Below are 16,692 nucleotides of genomic sequence, written 5' to 3' on the forward strand. Positions count from 1 at the left end.
ACAACCACTGATCTCAGATACTGCTAAACAGTCCAACACTAACCTCTCCCCCGACAAAGGGCCTCTGTGCCACCACCCATAGCAAACATACACTGTAGTGGGAAACAGTCATGAATACTGAAACCTTTCCTCAGAGCCCATCTTCCTCGGTCCCATGTATATTATTCCTATTATGCAAATTTGAGTCCCAGCCCAAGGCATGCTCCTTTTCCTGCCCCATCACATCAGGAGGCCTTCTTCTCTCCTTTCTTGTGCCCTGTGGCATTTTTGGGCTGTGGCTACAGGCCTGCCCCTGGCTACTTTCTGGACTCCACAGTTATGTCTCACTCTGCTCCATGCATCTATCTTGTTTGCCTTCAAGGTCCCACTGGGCCCCTCTGCTACAGGACACTGTAGCAAGACATTAAGAATTTAGTATCTTTACATCTAGAAATGGTGAGGAAGGAACTTGATTTTAGATTAAAAGTTGTTTTTTTTTAAAATGTATCCTTTTTCTAGTTTTAGCTGTTTGCTTCTGGGAGCAGGTGCTAAGCCCTCGGAGCCCTTGGAGTATTATCTGACCGCGAGGCCAGCTTCAGCAGGGCGCTGGGGATGCATGAGACATGAAAAAAGGAGGGCTTGCCCACAGGCTCCCCGTGCTCGGCAGAAGCAGACTCACAGCCTCTCCCTGGATGACAGCTATGGTTGCTGACTCAGAGGGCTTTCTGAACCCAGCTAGAGGGAAGACACATTATTTATTTCCTAGGCAGAAGGGTGTTAAAGAGGCCCCTTCTCCACCAATGAGCTGGGTTCTCTTTTACAGCACAATAATAGGATTCAGGATTTAAAAAAAACCCTGAAAGTGTGGGGATAAAAATAGAAGCAATCTCAGGTACCACTGCCCGTTCAAAGCCCTGATGATAGGAAAGAATGGGACAGACAGGCAGGTGAGCTGGAGCCGATCCACAGTAGAGTGGTTAGCGGGTTTCTGCAGCCTCTCGAGCAAAACCAGGACAATTCCAACAACAGGCACTGGGCCGAGTGCACTGCCGACCGCACAGGGGCTGGGGATGGCAGCTGAGGCCTTGCACACACGAGGCAAGTGTGCTACCACCAACCACAGCCTGAAAGGTGGGTGTAATCGTCACCCCCGTTTAAGAACTGACTACCCTGAGCACTGGAGAGGTGAATGACTCCCCCAGTTCTACAGCTCCATATCAGTCTAGGAAGGTGAGTAGCGTGACTAAAGCCCAGGATGCCAAGGTGTTTTATTTTATTTTAATTTAATTTAATTTTTACCCGATTGTCCTTCCATTTGGGTAATTTTGCCAGGTATAAGGTAAGTAAGGGTGCAGTTTATTTAGGAAGGTCCCACAGGTCCCATCTGTGTCAAGGCAAATATAGGCCTAGAAAGAATGGCCAATGCCACCTGGGTCATTAGAGGCAAGGTTCTGGGTGAGGCTGTGCCCCTTTGCCTTTCACCTTTCAAAAGGATAGAGTAGTCAGACACAGCAGCATTCTCGGGGTGACGTGCACGTAAGGATGTCACTCCCACTGGCTACTAAGTGCCACGCCCTCTAGTTCTACAATAGATTTATTGAGGTCCTATTTTAAGTCTGGTATCACGTTGGGGGTGGGAGGAGTAAAAGAGGAGAGGGAGAGAGAAAGGGGAAAACTCCGAATACAGTGGCCGAGTTCTAAAGCAGCCTCTGACGTAACAAGGGCGCATGGCTTCACTCCGCCATCATTCTTGAGAGCCTCCTGAAGGGTGGGTGGATGATACTCGGGCTATAGAGTGATGACTCTAGTTGGCATACAGGACTCATCCCTACTGTCTTGTTCTTCCAACCCCCCCACTGCCCATCTGTCGAGTTCAGCTACTCCAATTTAACTCCCTGTGCCTGGCGTGTGCAAGCACAGTCTAAACGGTTTAACAGGGAAAGGGAGTCAGGAGAACCCGACACCTTCCATTAAAGATACTGACCTGAGTAAAATACTAACCAGGAAAGCAAACGTAGCAATATACTATGCATGCCCCTGGGCTCTGATTAACTAGAACAGAGTTGCTGGCCTCCTTGAAGTTCACCCATCCCCTGCCGGGTAGTTTCAGAGGCTGCTATGTGAGAGGAGGCTGGGCTGGGATCCCCAGAGAAGGCCTGCTCTCTGTCACTCAGTCCACCGATCTTTACTACCACAGTTGGTGATGGAAGGAATATACACCCCACCCCACCCCACCCCACCCCTCCCCATTCATGCTATAGTGTCTTTGTCCCTTCTTCATGTCTTTATCTCCCTTCTCTCCTCCCCAGCCTCTGTGTTTTGTGTGTGTGCGCGCGCGCGCGCGCGCGCGTGTGTGTGTGTGTGTGTGTGTGTGTATGTTCACATGCACTCCCATGAATCTTTGTATCTTTGTATGTGTATGTGCATACATGCCTATGTGTGTGTGTGTACACATGTGCACGCATATGTGTTGGAATAGAGCATACATTTTCTTATGTGTTCGGCCCATATCCCTTCCATTTAATCCATGTGCTATCTCTGGACTTCCTTTCAATACAGGTTCAGAGCTCACGTTACTTTTCAAGCACTCAACATCAATCGATTAATTTGCTCCTCCCAAGAATTCCTTGAGCAGGTTTTTATTCTCGCTCTATCTTCACCAGATGAGGTGGCTCACTCACAAAGCCGAGTAACTCGTCCAGTCCAGTCCCACAGCTAGCAGCCATTGGCCAGGGTTTGAATCTAGCGTATTTCCCGGGTGTCTCTCTAACCACCTGCTATCATTTTTCAGATGGTCCTAGGGTTCCTCTCAAGTTCAGCTGTAGCTAGAGGACGCTTTATTTGCCTTCGGAGGCTGTGTATACGTTGGGAAGAAGGACATAGAAGAGGAAGAAGAGAATGGAATTGTTGCTGGGACTCGAGTTAGGGAGAGTTATAAGACAGGGTAAACCCCGGGTTACCTGGAATACTTAGACTATCAAATTTGTTCTTCTTGAGTGGATTATTCTAATATAATAGCCATGGTCCAGGAGGCTAGTGTTCTGAGAACATGATAATAAATGTCAGTATCCCTGTAACTCTGAGTGTGGTTCCAAACTCACTGTAGGCTAGACAATGTATCATTTCATACTAGTAGGAGAACCGGGAGGCCTTCCTGGTCACACCTCCTCTGAGGTCTGAGCCTGCCTGAGTTAGGCAGAGCCTAACTTCCCCAATCAAGGTCTTGATTATCCCGTTTTCCTCTGCAAAGATGGGTGGAAATGAATCTGGGCAGAATGCAGTTTCTTTGGCAGAGCCATCATGGGAACTCCAGGAAAGAAGATCTCATAGATCCTGGATGGGGGCGGGGGGGGGGACGGGGGGTGGGAGGAGAGCAGGTGGGGAGGAGGTGGCTCACCTAGCAGCTCAGTGGTAGAGTGCTCCTGTAGCATGTATGAGGCCTGGGTTCCACTCATGCAGCCAAAGTGCAAAATAAGCTTAACACCCAGGTTTGGTCCTCCGGGGCTATAGTCAGATCTCGAATTAAAGTACAGTGTTCCAGCTTTGGTGTAGCCGTGGCTTTTATTCGTTGTATTATGCAGAAACAGAAGTGAGGCCCCGGGTCACCGTCATGCCTATGATTTCTTTCCAGAAAACTAGGATGTCAAAAAGCTTTGCAGTGTCCCCAGAACCCTAAACAGGCCACAGTTGGATGGAATGAAATAAAAATCAGAGATACCCGCTGAAGCCTCTGTGTGAGTGGGAGCCCTAGGTTCCCCTTTCATCCCTGCAGGGACCCGGTCTGGCCTTGGAGGCTTTGTGGTACAGGTGTGTGCAGAGCTGGATGGGCCCACATGCAGAAGGCCTGCCTGTCCATCCCCGGGTCCTGCTTTTCCACTTGATGTCCTGTGTGTGCCTCAAGTTGCCAGACACAAGTTTTCCCATTGTTATAACAAGAATAATGCCAAGCTGGGCTCTGGCTTACACAGATCTGCTTTCCTGTGCCCCATTCATTTCTGCTCCCTAAGGGACTTCGGGGACTTGGGGGTTTCTAAGGACTTGGGGTCAAGCTTGCTCCGGTCAGTGCCAGTGCGGCTGAACCTACAGGACCCTGACTCTGTCCACCAGTAAGGGGCAACTCGCTACAGTGCAGCTGCCCCCTGGCTCCAGCCAGCCTCAGGTCATGCCCGCGGGCGTCTCCCGGGCCCAGCCGGGGCTGGCCGCAGCCTCCAGGCCTGAGGAATTTTCCTCTGGATTCCGTGGAGCCGCGGCGTGAGGCAGCAGAAGAGCAGACCCGGCGCGTCCCCAGACGCTCACCACCGGCCACCCCGCGGACCCGGAAAGTTGGCACGCGCCGCCCCCCGCCCCCCTGTCCCCGCCTCCCGCCGGGCACTCACCGCGGGGTCTGACCCCGACCTGCGCGGCCGCTCTGCCATCGTCCGGCGCTCTCTGACACCGGAGCTCTCTCGGTGTTATCTGCTGGGCGGCGCGGGGCGCGCGGGCAACTTAGGAGACATCTGGCTAAAAATACAGTCGCCTCCCACCCCCCTCCGCGCACGCCTGCTCCGGCGCCCCGACCCTACGCGCGCCGCTAACGCCACCGGGTCATTTTCACTCTATTATCGCGCCAGGCGGGAAAAAGCTACGATCCTCTCCCCGCCCCCCTCCGGGGGGCAGGCCCCGCCGCCGAGCCCCGCAGGCCACAGAGCTGCAGGCGCGCCGGCTGAAGCCGGGCACATGTGGCCAATGCGACCGAAGAGCTCCAAGCTGCACAGCGCTCTCGTTCTCGCCCTGTCTCGGCCGCCAGGGAGCCCGCAGCAGGCCAGCGTGAGCTCAGCAGAGTCTGTTTGTGCCCCGTGGATAATTTGTAGATTTCCAGTTCTTCCATCACATCCAGAGGCTGTGCCAGAGCCCCAGTGAATGAAGCTGAGGAGTTAGGGACAGGCAGGCGTGTTAATGTTACTATTGCCTCCCTTTCTCCTCCCTGAGGTGGCCTGGTTGAAATGCCACTTCTGTCTGTGGACCTGGAGGAAGTACCCTGGTTTCTGCTCTGGGAAGGTACCCACCTTTTCCTGGGGTGGAGTGTGTGGGGGCTCATTTCAGGCACAGATATCAAAAGCATGTCAGAAGCTGGTGTAGTGTTGGGGTGATACCAACGACTGTTCTAAGCAAGGCAAACTCTGACTGATGGGAATGGTCAGAGACCAAGCAACATGATGCAGGCGCTTGCTGTCTTCAAATGACAATCTATGCCACGCAAACGGTCTTTTACCAACCCTGCTTTCAGACCTTGTATCTTGTGTGAGGAGTGAGAATGCAGGACAACTGTAAACTAACAGACATCATCTCGCTCTGCCCTCAGTCACCTGTGAGCTGAATGGACAATGCTGAGCTCAGAGAATCATGGTGTGGGCCAAGCACACCACCAGTAAACCGAAGGCCCAAGGCCCAAGTTAAAGGAATCAAGATCCTTCCATGAATAGCTGTCAAAATTCCCAAGGAAACAGCCGTGCTTGGAAAATGGCTCAGTGGATAAAGCCCGAAGTAAAACCATGAGGACCAGAGTTTAGACCCCCACCCCCCGCCCCCCGCCCCCCGCCCCCCGCCCCCCGCCCCCCGCCCCCCGCCCGGAGAACACAAACAAATGCCAGACAGACATGGTGGCCTCATGTAATCTTAGCACTTGAGATGCAGAGTCAGGGGATGCCCAGAGGAAGCTGGCTAGCCACACTCTCTGGAATTAGCTGGCAAGCTCTGGGAGAAACTCTACCTCAGTCAATAGTCAGGGAAGACACCTGACCTTGGTCCTCCACACACATGGGTTCCCACAGCAAGCATAAACACATATATGTGTATCCACGTGCAAACACATACGTATACATGACACACACACAAAATAAAAGAGTGTGGTGCCAGGAGGACAGAGGTGATGACCAGAAGACCATGGCAAAGTCTAAAGTGTTCATAGAAGAAATGGTATAAATCACAAGCAAGAGCTGTCCAACTAAAGGGTATCCAGATGAAGCCAGCTCTATCTGAAGTTAGAGATATCTCAGCTCTCCAGGACCCCAGCACCACTGGAGGCTGGATATGAAGACAGACACGTTCTACAAGACTTTGGGAAATGCCTATCATGTTATGCCAAGGTGCAGCTGTAGTGTCTTTTCCCTTCTTCCCCATTGCTGAAATACAGGACGTGCTTAGATTTCTTGCCTGTGTGCCCGTTAAAACTGCCCCTACCTTTACTCAGAGCCTCTGCACAGAGTGTCAATTAATAAGTCATGGTTACTGGAACAGCCCTGATTGCAGCCCAGCAGAGCATCCCAGGGGATGACAAGCTCCTCTTCCAACATTAATATTTAGAGAGAGAAAAGCGCCCCACTCAAATGGAAGATAAATAATGTGTTTTGTTTTTTAACCTCCAAAATGCCATGTGACTTGCAGAAAGAACTGACAGGCTATTTTCAAGCTATTTGAAGTGTGACTAACTTATTAGGATCTGTCTACTTAAAATGCACAATTTGGTGAGTTCTGACATCTGCACACCTCTAGGATACCAGCACCATAATTAAAGTAAGGAACGGACAGATCACCTCCAACATTTCCTGGGTCCCCTTGGTATTCAGTCTCTGCCTCCTGCCTGCTGGTCTACATTCTTTATCTTTAGTTTAGACATCCTAGCAGATATGTGGTAGTATTTCACTGTGGTTTTAATTTGTATTTAATAACCAGTAACATCTTTTCAGGTGCACATCTGCCACCCATGTATCTTTTCTTAGCAAAGCATCTCTCTGTGTGTGTATGCATATATACATATATATGCATATATATATATATTTGCTCATTTTAAACTGAATTGTTTCTCTTACTTAAATTCTCTCTGTATATCTCTGTCTCTGTCTCTCTGTCTCTGTCTCTGTCTCTCTCTCTCTGTGTGTGTGTGTGCACATGTGAATTGTGCTGCGAATCAAACCTAGTGTCCTTAACCAAGCATGGCAGCCTGACCCCACAAGTGAATAAGCATCCACTGTTGAAATGGCTGAATCGTTGTGTTCCGCACTCCTTACTCTTTCTCTATATGACTGGCACAGAGCTGGGCTAATTTTCAAGGCTGACATTATAGTCCATTTCACTCATCATCAGGATGCTCTGTGTCATGGGGTGAAAGGGTGCAGAAAGGATCCGACTGGACAGAACCTTCCAGCTGCAAGGGGAGAGACAATTCAGCTCACAATTCATAGTGTGTCTCCATCAGGGCTACTTCACAATAGCAGGAGAAGCTTGTTTGTCACAGAAGTGACAATGGGAGCTGGTAGACTTCCAGGCTTCCCTCTGAGCACTGGGGACTCAGCCACTGTTACCCTATACAAGGAACTTTCCCCACTACCCACCATTGTTACTACACTCTTAGACCACAAATATTGTTCTTTCTCATCTCCTATGTTTACACTACATCAAGATGCTACATTTTCCAAAGCTCATTCCTACTGTGCCCAGAATACCTGCTCACAACATCCGTGGGAATCTTCCTAGCCCACAGCCCAGCATTGGTGGGCTGAGATAGGCAGGAGCGGCTGGCAAAGAGACCCCAGGCTCCTCCTTCTATCCCATACTTTCACAGGCTCTGCAGTGTCCCTGAGCTTGCCAAATTCTTTCCAGTCTTTCTGCAGCTCCCTCACCTTATCAACATAAGGAAGTGCTGGGGTCCCAGCTGTGGAACTGAGTCACTTGAAATTATGTCAGGAGTCTACGTGGGAGGAGAAGAAATGAGCCGGGCTTCCGTAGCACACATCTCTCCTCTCAGCACTCAGGAGCCAGGGGTTGGAAGTTAGTGAATTCCAGGCATTCTACAGAGTGAGACCTTGTCTCAGTAGGGGCTTGGAAGAGGGGCTTGATAAAGTGGGAAGTTCCCGGGTGATGGGAACTTTGGACTGACCTCCCCAACACAAAAGGGGCTTTTCATTGTCTAGCTGTTCTTAAACTTGGAAGAACACTTTCTTTTCCTTTCCCTTTCCCTTTCCCTTTTTCTTTTTCTTTTTCTTTTTCTCTCTCTCTTTTCTTTTCTCTTCTCTTCTCTTCTCTTCTCTTCTCTTCTCTTTTCTTTTCTTTTCTTTTCTTTTCAAGTTCTCAGCTCATCACACCTCCAGGACCCCGAGGAACAGGGTGGGCTTTATTGACTAATCTGGTATGTGAGATGGCTCTCCCATAAGCATGACTTCAGAGCCATGAGCTGAGGTAAAGGCAGAGCCCAGGTGCCTTAGGTCCTTATTATGGTTGCCTCCCTGCTATAACTTTCCCAATGAAACAAGACTTGGAACTCTCTTAATGTCAACAGAAAACCTGCTTTCCTGGGTGGTGTAATGCCCTCTCTGTGAGCACGGCTGAGCTGTGATGTTCCCATGAGAACGGCTGCATTTCTCAACACTGCCTTCCACATCAGAGAAACAAACCAATTTTGCCTGTCTATGGGTTTTGTGGGTGGTCTGAAGGTGCCCAGCACACCCTGATATATGGCAGGTACCCAGTCAGTAAGAGCTGACCTATCTTTTCTCTATCTTCTCCCCAACTGAGGTTTTGCTCTAAACCTTTCCCCCGGAGGTCTGGAGTGTCTCTGATCTACCCTAGACAAATTGAAGCCTAAAAGAGGACCACGCCTCCCCCCCAAGGGTCTCCAGATCTCTGAGCTTTTCAGGCCCTGTCTTCCATTTGGCATTTTCTACACAGACAGTTCTCAAGATGCAGCTACATAGACGTGGTACCTCCAGCCATGTCTGAAGGCTCCTTGTAGCATCCTTCTGACCATCCACCAGAACACTGTTGCCTTGGTCCCTTCTCTATCACTTCTGCCCATCACCCACGCAGGGAGTCACCCTGGCTCTCAAGGACTCTGGGCACCATTGATAAGGGTGTGCCTGAGGTACTCCACCCTTTACTGAGAAAGGCAAGAGGTTTATCACCCTCAGGAACCATGAGTGGACCACCCAATGGAGTGTGTGAGGCACCAGGAGTGTCCCTGTGGGGAGAATGCTATTCCTCCCATATGTAACTGCCGTCACCACTCTCCTCGCCAAGAAACTAGGAAGGATCTTTCTAAAATGTTTCAGAAAACATTGCCTGATTTGTCCTGTTGAGAGGCTGAGGGAGGGTTCAGTGACATCATCTGTACTCAGGAATGTATGAGGCCCTCAGGAAAATAAATAGGTAAACAAATGTTACATTGAGCTGCATAAGAAACACAGCACCACTACCTAACACCCATGTGGCGCCTTCTGAACATATTCACATAAGAATAACAGAGAGGACAGAGAAACCCTGGTTGTTCCTCTTTAACCGTCTGAGGTAAGCTCCCAGGAGCGAATTGGGTAACCCTGGGCACCCAGTCTCCCTGAGTGAACTGATGGCAAGTGTAGGGACTATTTAGGGAGGTGACCAGGGCTGGGTATCAGGTCCCACAGCATTGGCACGGGTGTCTGTCATGTTCCTTTTAAGAGAGTTGGATACTTTGGAAGTCTATTTTTAAACTCTTAAGAAAAAAAAAAACGTCGCATGGATTCCATGGGGGCCCTTGGCAAACTAGAAACAATTACAGTGGGGGCAGGGGTGGCAGAGCATGACTGAATCTAGGACTTTCTCCTTGCATACACATGGAGGTCTCCTTATTCCTGGGATCAGATGCTAACACAGGCTAGGCAACTGTTTGGCACAGCCTCGATGGAATTTGAGTCTGAATGAACCTGTTAGTTGGAAGCAGTGTCTATGCTGGCTCTGGCTTTGGTTTTGTTTTGTTTTGTGTTTTGTTTTGTTTTGTTTTTGATACCTCTAAGTCCTATTGTGAAAAAAAATCCACGTTTTTATATACCTGTCAAATATCATACATTCTGGAACACCTGCCCCTTCTGGCATTGCAGAGACTCCAACCAAGAATTTTCCAGGAGCACACAAACCAAGTGTGACCTCCCTTACGGCCACTGTACTCAGTGCCTGGGAAGCCCAGTCCTTAGGCTGCAGAGGAGAAGCCAGGGGATTGGACCAAGTAGCAAGTCTGCAGGAGACAGAATTATTTTCCCAGTATTGAGCCATAAACAGGGTCCAGTGTCACTGTGGCTCATCAAAATGCCAGACGAGGAGCACAGATTGTTTTCTGTACAAAAGCAGATCGGAACTTTTATGTCCCTTTCTCCTTTTTTGGAGGAGAGGGAATTAGAATTCCTAAAGAAGGACGTGCCTTGAGCTAGTAAATATTTTCCCTGGGGCCACCGGGGTGAAGAAGGGGTAAGGTCACCTTACAGACCTACACACTTTGGAACTCATAGGGTCCAGCATCTTCCTCAAGATGATCAGGACAAAACTAAGTCCCAGATCAACCAAAGGAGAGCTTCTGCCAGGCTTGGCCAAAACAACAGATGTGAGTGTTCACATTGTGCTGCCACACGCCAGAGACACTGTACACAGGAGCCGAGCCAGAATCTCAATGAATTTAATCCTTTCCCGTTTTAAAATGAGCCATATCTGTGAAAAACAAACCACTCTCCTCGAGGCTGGTAGGCTAAGCAGCTCAATGCTGTGTGAGTTGTTATGGTGCCTGTCAGGACATCCTCAGACCCGCTGTTTCCTAACGAGGAGATGCGGTACCTGCTTCCCATCCAAGAGCTCTGGGCCATGCATCCAGAAAGAACCCAATCCCGATCTACACCTCTCTGGCTTTTCCCACTATTTCTGTAAGATACATGGCCAAGTCCAGGCCCACAGGAGGATTTTGTTTCTCGACTGTCAAGACAGTGAATCGCTCAGTTCTTCCATAGCCCCCACCTCCTTGTTAAGGCAGAGAAGATATGGGGATGGCAGGGGGTGTGTCATTCCTTGAAAGGTTTTGAATATGAGGGCTTGCACAATCACCCAGGCTGTCCTTGAGTTCACAGTCACCATCCTATCCCAACCTCCAGAGTGCTTTAATTTCTGTCTCTTTCCCTCTCCTTCTCCTCACTCTCTCTCTGTCTCTGTCTCTCCTCTCTGTCTCTGTCTCTGTCTCTGTCTCTGTCTCTCTCTCACTCACACACACACACACACACACACACACACACACACACACACACACCCTTGCCTGGTCATGACTACGATTCTAAGAGCTCCCCGGTCTTTGAGGGCAGTGGGCCATGCTATGGAGCTCTGCTTGTCTTCTGCGGACAGAGCTGGCTCTGTGTGCAGCTGAGGCTCAGCACAAATGGCTGACAGGAAACCCAGCGGTAGGAGAATGAAATGCTCTTGGAGCCATGTGTGAACTGCTTGGCCAGGTTGGTCCCATTTACTAACTCATCTCTGGTGCTTCTAAATATTAGAGACAATTTCTCTACAGTCTGTGACTGTAGGGAAAACACAGACACTGGGGAAACTGCGACACTACACTCATGGTCACCACGCTGACATGGATTCTTAAGGTGTAAAAAGACTTGACTGCTGTGGTTCTTGAAGAATGCCTAAGGATGCTCAGACAGCTCTACTGGTAACACTCACCTAGGGCAAGTCAGGGCTCTGCCCTTCCTTAGAAACGCAAATCTGCCCTATAGGGACAATCGTGTGGAGCAGTCAGGGCCAACCAGTGACCCACTTAGGCCTCTCCCATACCAGAACAAGTCCTCTTTAAGAGGCAAGAGATGACAAATGGCCCACTGCCAGGCCCAACGATTGCTGCCTACAGCTGCCAGGAGGAGCCTGGGCCCTGAAATTTGCCATTAGGAAAGGGGCCCTGAGGACCACTGGCCAACGATAACTCCCCTTAGTGATAAGGAAATGTAGATAAAGGAGCAGGAAGAAGAAAGCTTTGAAAATAATAGCTGAAGTGTTTGAGCCAGCCACTGTTCAAAGCACTTAGGATGTCACAACACATTTAATCCTCTGCCTCTCCCGGGTGTCTATTATTACCTTCCCCCATTCTATAAAACCCTCGGCAGAGACACCTTAAGGCACTTGCTCCCAAACCACCCACGGGTGACTCGGGGGTCTGGGTTTGGCCCTTTCAGAGGGACTGAAGATATTACTAGATAAGGGGACAAAAATGAATTTCGGGATTTTACAGGAGGGACTGCTAAGGTATCATCATTGAGGAGTCTCCTTAGTCATACAAGACCCCAGGCACCGATCTTTACCCATTCCAAGTGGACTCTTTATGCCGTGGTCCACAGAAAGTAGGCTCCCAGGATTTGGTGACACAGAGGATGTCCTTTTCAAGAACAGTGGGAAAACAGAGTCTTGCAACAGTGAACTTGCTCGAACCCTGTCTGCTCTCGCTGAGCTTGCTGGAGTTAAATACTGATGGCAATCCTTGCTTTAGCCACACTGTCCCAGTCAGGAGGAAGAAGGTCTCCAAGGCAGTGCTAAGCCCTTCTGGCGGGTCCCGTGTCCTCAGACTGGAACCATTGCTTACTGGTCTCACTGTTGGTACAACATACTGGGCAAAGGCAATTTAAGGAAGGAAGGGTCTGTCGGAGATGTGTCTCAGCATGGCAGGGCAGGCACAGTGCTGAGAGGAGAAGGGGACAGCTAGTCACATCTCTCCTACAGTCAAGGAACAGAGAGTGACAAAGGTTTATCTCCTTTTCTCTTCATGTACTCCAGAGCCCCAACCCATGGGCCTGTAGTGGGTGGGGCTCCCCACTTTAGTTTCTAGATAATCTAGATAATCTAACTATCTAACCTAGATAATTCCCATGGGTACGATGGGTACGCCTGGAGGCCAACCTGACCTGGATCATTCATTGCAGGGTAATCCCTAAAGATTACCCTCTAGGTGATTTATATTCCATCACATCGTCAGTCTAGATTAACTATCACATATGATGACCAAAGTGACCAAGTATCCAACAAGGTAGGTCAATTTCCTTCCACACTACTGACTACACGGTGACTTCTGAGGTTTCTTCTCTCTGCCCAGCACCAAAGCATTGTAAAGTACAGCTCAGGTTAAGATACCTTATGGTTGGTTCAGCTCAGACCACCATATCTCTGCCCTATTTTCTTTTCACTGCCACGGCATGGAGAGCAGGCGCCACACATAATATTTTATATGGGTCTCATCATTCTTAATAATTACATGGAGACCATTACCTTCCTTTTAATTTTTGTGTGTATTCTGGCTGGCTCCTCTTTTAACTACCTTTTAGCTCAGTGCTAATGTCTCCCTTTTTATAGTTACTCAAATAAAAAGGCGAACACTTGGCTACAGAGAACATCACTCCACCCTGCTCCCCTGCAGAAGTCTGCCTCCCACAGTGGGAGATGCCCCCTCCCGCAAGGTCCATCCAGACACCTCTAACCCACACAACAACAAAGCAAGTCTGGATGCTCTCTCCCACTCCAAACACTGTCTTTAGCCAGTGTCAGGGATGGGTGACCTCTTTTGGAACTGGGAGATCACAGAGAGTCCCCAAACCTTACAGACTACTGCCATGCTTTTGGTTAACCGCAACCACCCCCCACACACACACATACACAAAAGGAAACTTTAATGGTAAGACCCTATAGCTAAAGACACTGAATCTCTGGGCCACAGAACTTGGAGAGACCAAGGAAGCTTCACCCCTACTGGCTACTGGCTAGCTTTGCTAGTGCTAGAGGGAGCTCTATGCATGCTGTTAGAGGAGAAAGATGGGGCCAAGAAGCTGGGGCTAGACAGGTCATAGGCTCTAGGAGAAAACCCAGTCCTCTAGTCTAGAAAGGGGCTAGACAGGTTATAGGCTCTAGGGGAACACCCCAGTGCCTATTCTGCATAATCATACCGGTTGGTCCTCATTGGAGAAGCTGCTTTTTTCTGTTGATGCTGATTAAGGGCAGAGACCCCCGACTAGTTAAGGTGCAGAGGCTGGGAGACTGCAGAATGCTCAGCCCTAAGTGGGGCATCTGCATCACAACCTTTCTTCCCAAGGCTCAGGGATGATTGCGATTGAGTGGGCAGAACGACTGGATGGGAAGAAGGAAACTGGGGTTTTGTTTTGTTTTGTTTTATATATAATAGGGCAGTTGTACATGTGAATTCATGTCGGTTGTGGTGACATCCACAAGACCTGTGCATGTTCCAGCCAGGCAAAAGAAAGAAGCTGCAGTTTGTGGATTGGAAATCAGCAGGTAGAGCCAAGTCTATGGTGCGTGCATGAAGAACGTTCAGTATCCTAAAGATGTGGGCATCTGGGCTGTGGGTGACTAAGAAACTCAGAAACTCCGAGAAGCAAAGATAAGAAGCCAGGGCATCTGGCTGGGGTCAAGCTGGAAGACCGTCTCAGGAGAGTCTATTCTGTTGGCCGTTTGGCATGCTCGGTGGCACTGTGTCAGAACACTTCCAGTGTGCTCCCCACAGGCAGTGCGAGCAGCCTTCAGGTCCCCTCTGGGGACTGGCCTGAGCACAGCCAACCCGAAAACAGATCAAGTTCACCTCTTCTAGATTTTCTAAACCAACATCCTCTAATCATTTCCTCTCCTACTCCAACCGAATTCATAAATAGGCCAGCACGTCTCAAAGGCCTGTGGGAGTTTTCTGCATTAACCTGAGTGACTCAGGAGAGAGCATCCACTCTCTTTCCTCCCCCTCACGGATGAGGCATCTCCCTTGCTGGAGGGAGGGTAGGGCTTAGTGGATCCCTGGTGGGCGTCACCGTGGGTGATGAGGTAATGGTTTTCCTGAGTCTGAGGCTCCTCAAAGGAGCTCTCTCCTCCGGGAGTTGCTTGTTCATGTCCTCGGAGGGATGTGTGTGGCTTGTTAGTGTGGCCCTACAATTTTAGATTATGGGTCAAAGGTTGACTGGAGGGTGTAAGGCTCAGTTGCTTAGGAGAGTGGCGAAATGAAGGGAGAGACGGGAACAGGAGTGGGGGGGGGCGCTGGGACACTGAAGGCCAGGGGTGGGTCTAGGGCAAGGAGCAGGGTATGAAGGCAGAGATAGAGGTTGGGTTGGTGGTTGGGTCTAGGAAGTACAGTGAGAAGAGTAGAAAGCTGCCAGCCTCACTGTTCCTTCTGTAGGCAAGTGTGCTCGGACTTCACTAAAGGAATTACTTAGAGGGCATACAGGCAGATGCTTGCTTATGCAAACTCTCATCTTCTTTACTACGGTTTCCCTTCGGAAGACCAGCAACACGAAGGGGCTCTGCTGGAGAAGAAGGCAAGCTTCTCTGAGGCTGGGACATCCCAACCCCCATGGCACCAGTCCCCTACCAGGTCCTTTAATCTCTCATCCTCTCATGTTCTACCAGAGACCTGGCAAATCCCAGGAGTCTTGACTAGTAGCCTCTTGTGTCAACTGTGTCATGACTCTAAGCGGTATTTCTCTAATACTGTGTGAACCCATCCCCCTGGCCCAGCAGAACTGTGCACCCAGGCAACTTGGCCCCACACTGCAGGGTGTCAGGTGCCATGGAAGAGGTCTCTGCAGGCCCTCAAGGCTCACGATACCCAAGCTCAAGTCTCACTCTCCTCCCAACAGATGCTCAAGTTGTGCAACAAGTCGCTGGGCCATACCATCCTCAATTTCCACCTCTAAAAATTGAGATCTCATGTCCTAGTGGGACCATCATGTAGAATTGACTCAACCCTGTATCCAGCAAGCATGTCCATTGAATATCCATGACCCCACCCGAGCCCTAGGTAGTTTATAATGTTGGGAGGGATGGAGGAGAGCCATCTCAGGTGAACTTGTCTACACATTTAGCTGGAAGATCTAGTACATCAAGTTATTTTTTATATCATCTTATCCTCTCATCACCTACACAAATCTGAGTAGCCAAAGCACAAATCTGGATCCCAAAGTAAAGAATTCTTCAGCTTTTAAAATTTGGCGTTTCATTGTCTTGATCATTAGACCCCAGCTAATTAAAAAAAAAAAAAAAACAAAAGCTATGCAGGTCTCTATCTTTACCTGTACCAAAGTAGTCCAGGCATTTCCAAAATATCCACACTGGGAAGGCATCTTTTCTCATCTCGAGTTCATTTCACCTGACTGAAAGATTCCCCCATGTCCACAGAGAGCTATTAAACCATCCATGTGAGAACTACTGAAGCCCTGCTGGCTCAGGAAGAGAAAGAAATAAGACTTTTACTAAGCCAGTTCTCCACAGAGGAGACTCTGGTAACTGCACACAGTAAGCATTGTTAGTCGGGCCATCCTGCCAGAGCTCTAGAGTTGTCTAGCTGGCAATGAGCAGAAGGGGGAATGCTACGAACGTCAGTTGGGACCCAACCCTCTCTCCCATGTGTTGACAGTCTGGGAGCGTATACCTTCCGGGGAGTAATAGCGTCGTTGGGAAGTGCTCTCTCTTCCCAGAGTTGGAATCGACTCTGGTCAGACTCTGGGCACACACAGCTGAGTCTGTTCCTACTGAGACCGCATAGGGAGAAAGAATTTCAGCTGTGTGAATCTTTTCTTCTCTCCGTGACCCTTCATAACCTTTCCCTGCATGGTTCCAGGCTCTTCCCTGGCCAACTACCTGCTTGCATTCCTGCCTCTGAGACTATAGCCTTCTGTGATGGGGCCTGAAGACCACTCTGAGGCTGTGCTTCCCAAAAATATGCTCCCAGGAACACCGCATCGACACCCACTCTGACCCAGGAGGAGGCATGCTGGAAGAGTAGCTGCAGAAACCCATGAGTCGGCTGAGCATTCTAACCCTCCACTGGAGTCCAAAAACCATCACACTGGTGTTTCCTGATAGTGCACTCCTGCAAGCTACTCCTACTTCCTTGTTCACCCCAATTCT

General features: G+C 49.6%; 1 protein-coding gene across 11 annotated transcripts in view; it reads right to left on the bottom strand.

The window, feature by feature from the left end:
- Positions 1-16,692, bottom strand: part of Ank1 (ankyrin 1) — a 177,479-nt gene that overhangs the window by 89,078 nt on the left and 71,709 nt on the right. For 3 of the 11 annotated variants that reach the window (XM_085844077.1, XM_085844076.1, XM_085844075.1), the window contains exon 1: positions 4,356-4,547. The exons of 7 other annotated variants lie outside the window; for them this stretch is intronic. In XM_085844077.1, coding sequence (XP_085700203.1) covers positions 4,356-4,394 — 39 coding nt within the window. In that variant the 5' untranslated portion in view covers positions 4,395-4,547. Of the gene's footprint in view, positions 1-4,355; positions 4,551-16,692 lie in introns of those variants that run through there. One more of the 11 variants, XM_085844071.1, reaches the window with a different exon arrangement.

The sequence above is a fragment of the Mus caroli genome, unplaced genomic scaffold (assembly GCF_978045245.1).
Source record: "Mus caroli unplaced genomic scaffold, Mus_caroli_1 scaffold_10, whole genome shotgun sequence".
Lineage (NCBI taxonomy): Eukaryota > Metazoa > Chordata > Mammalia > Rodentia > Muridae > Mus > Mus caroli.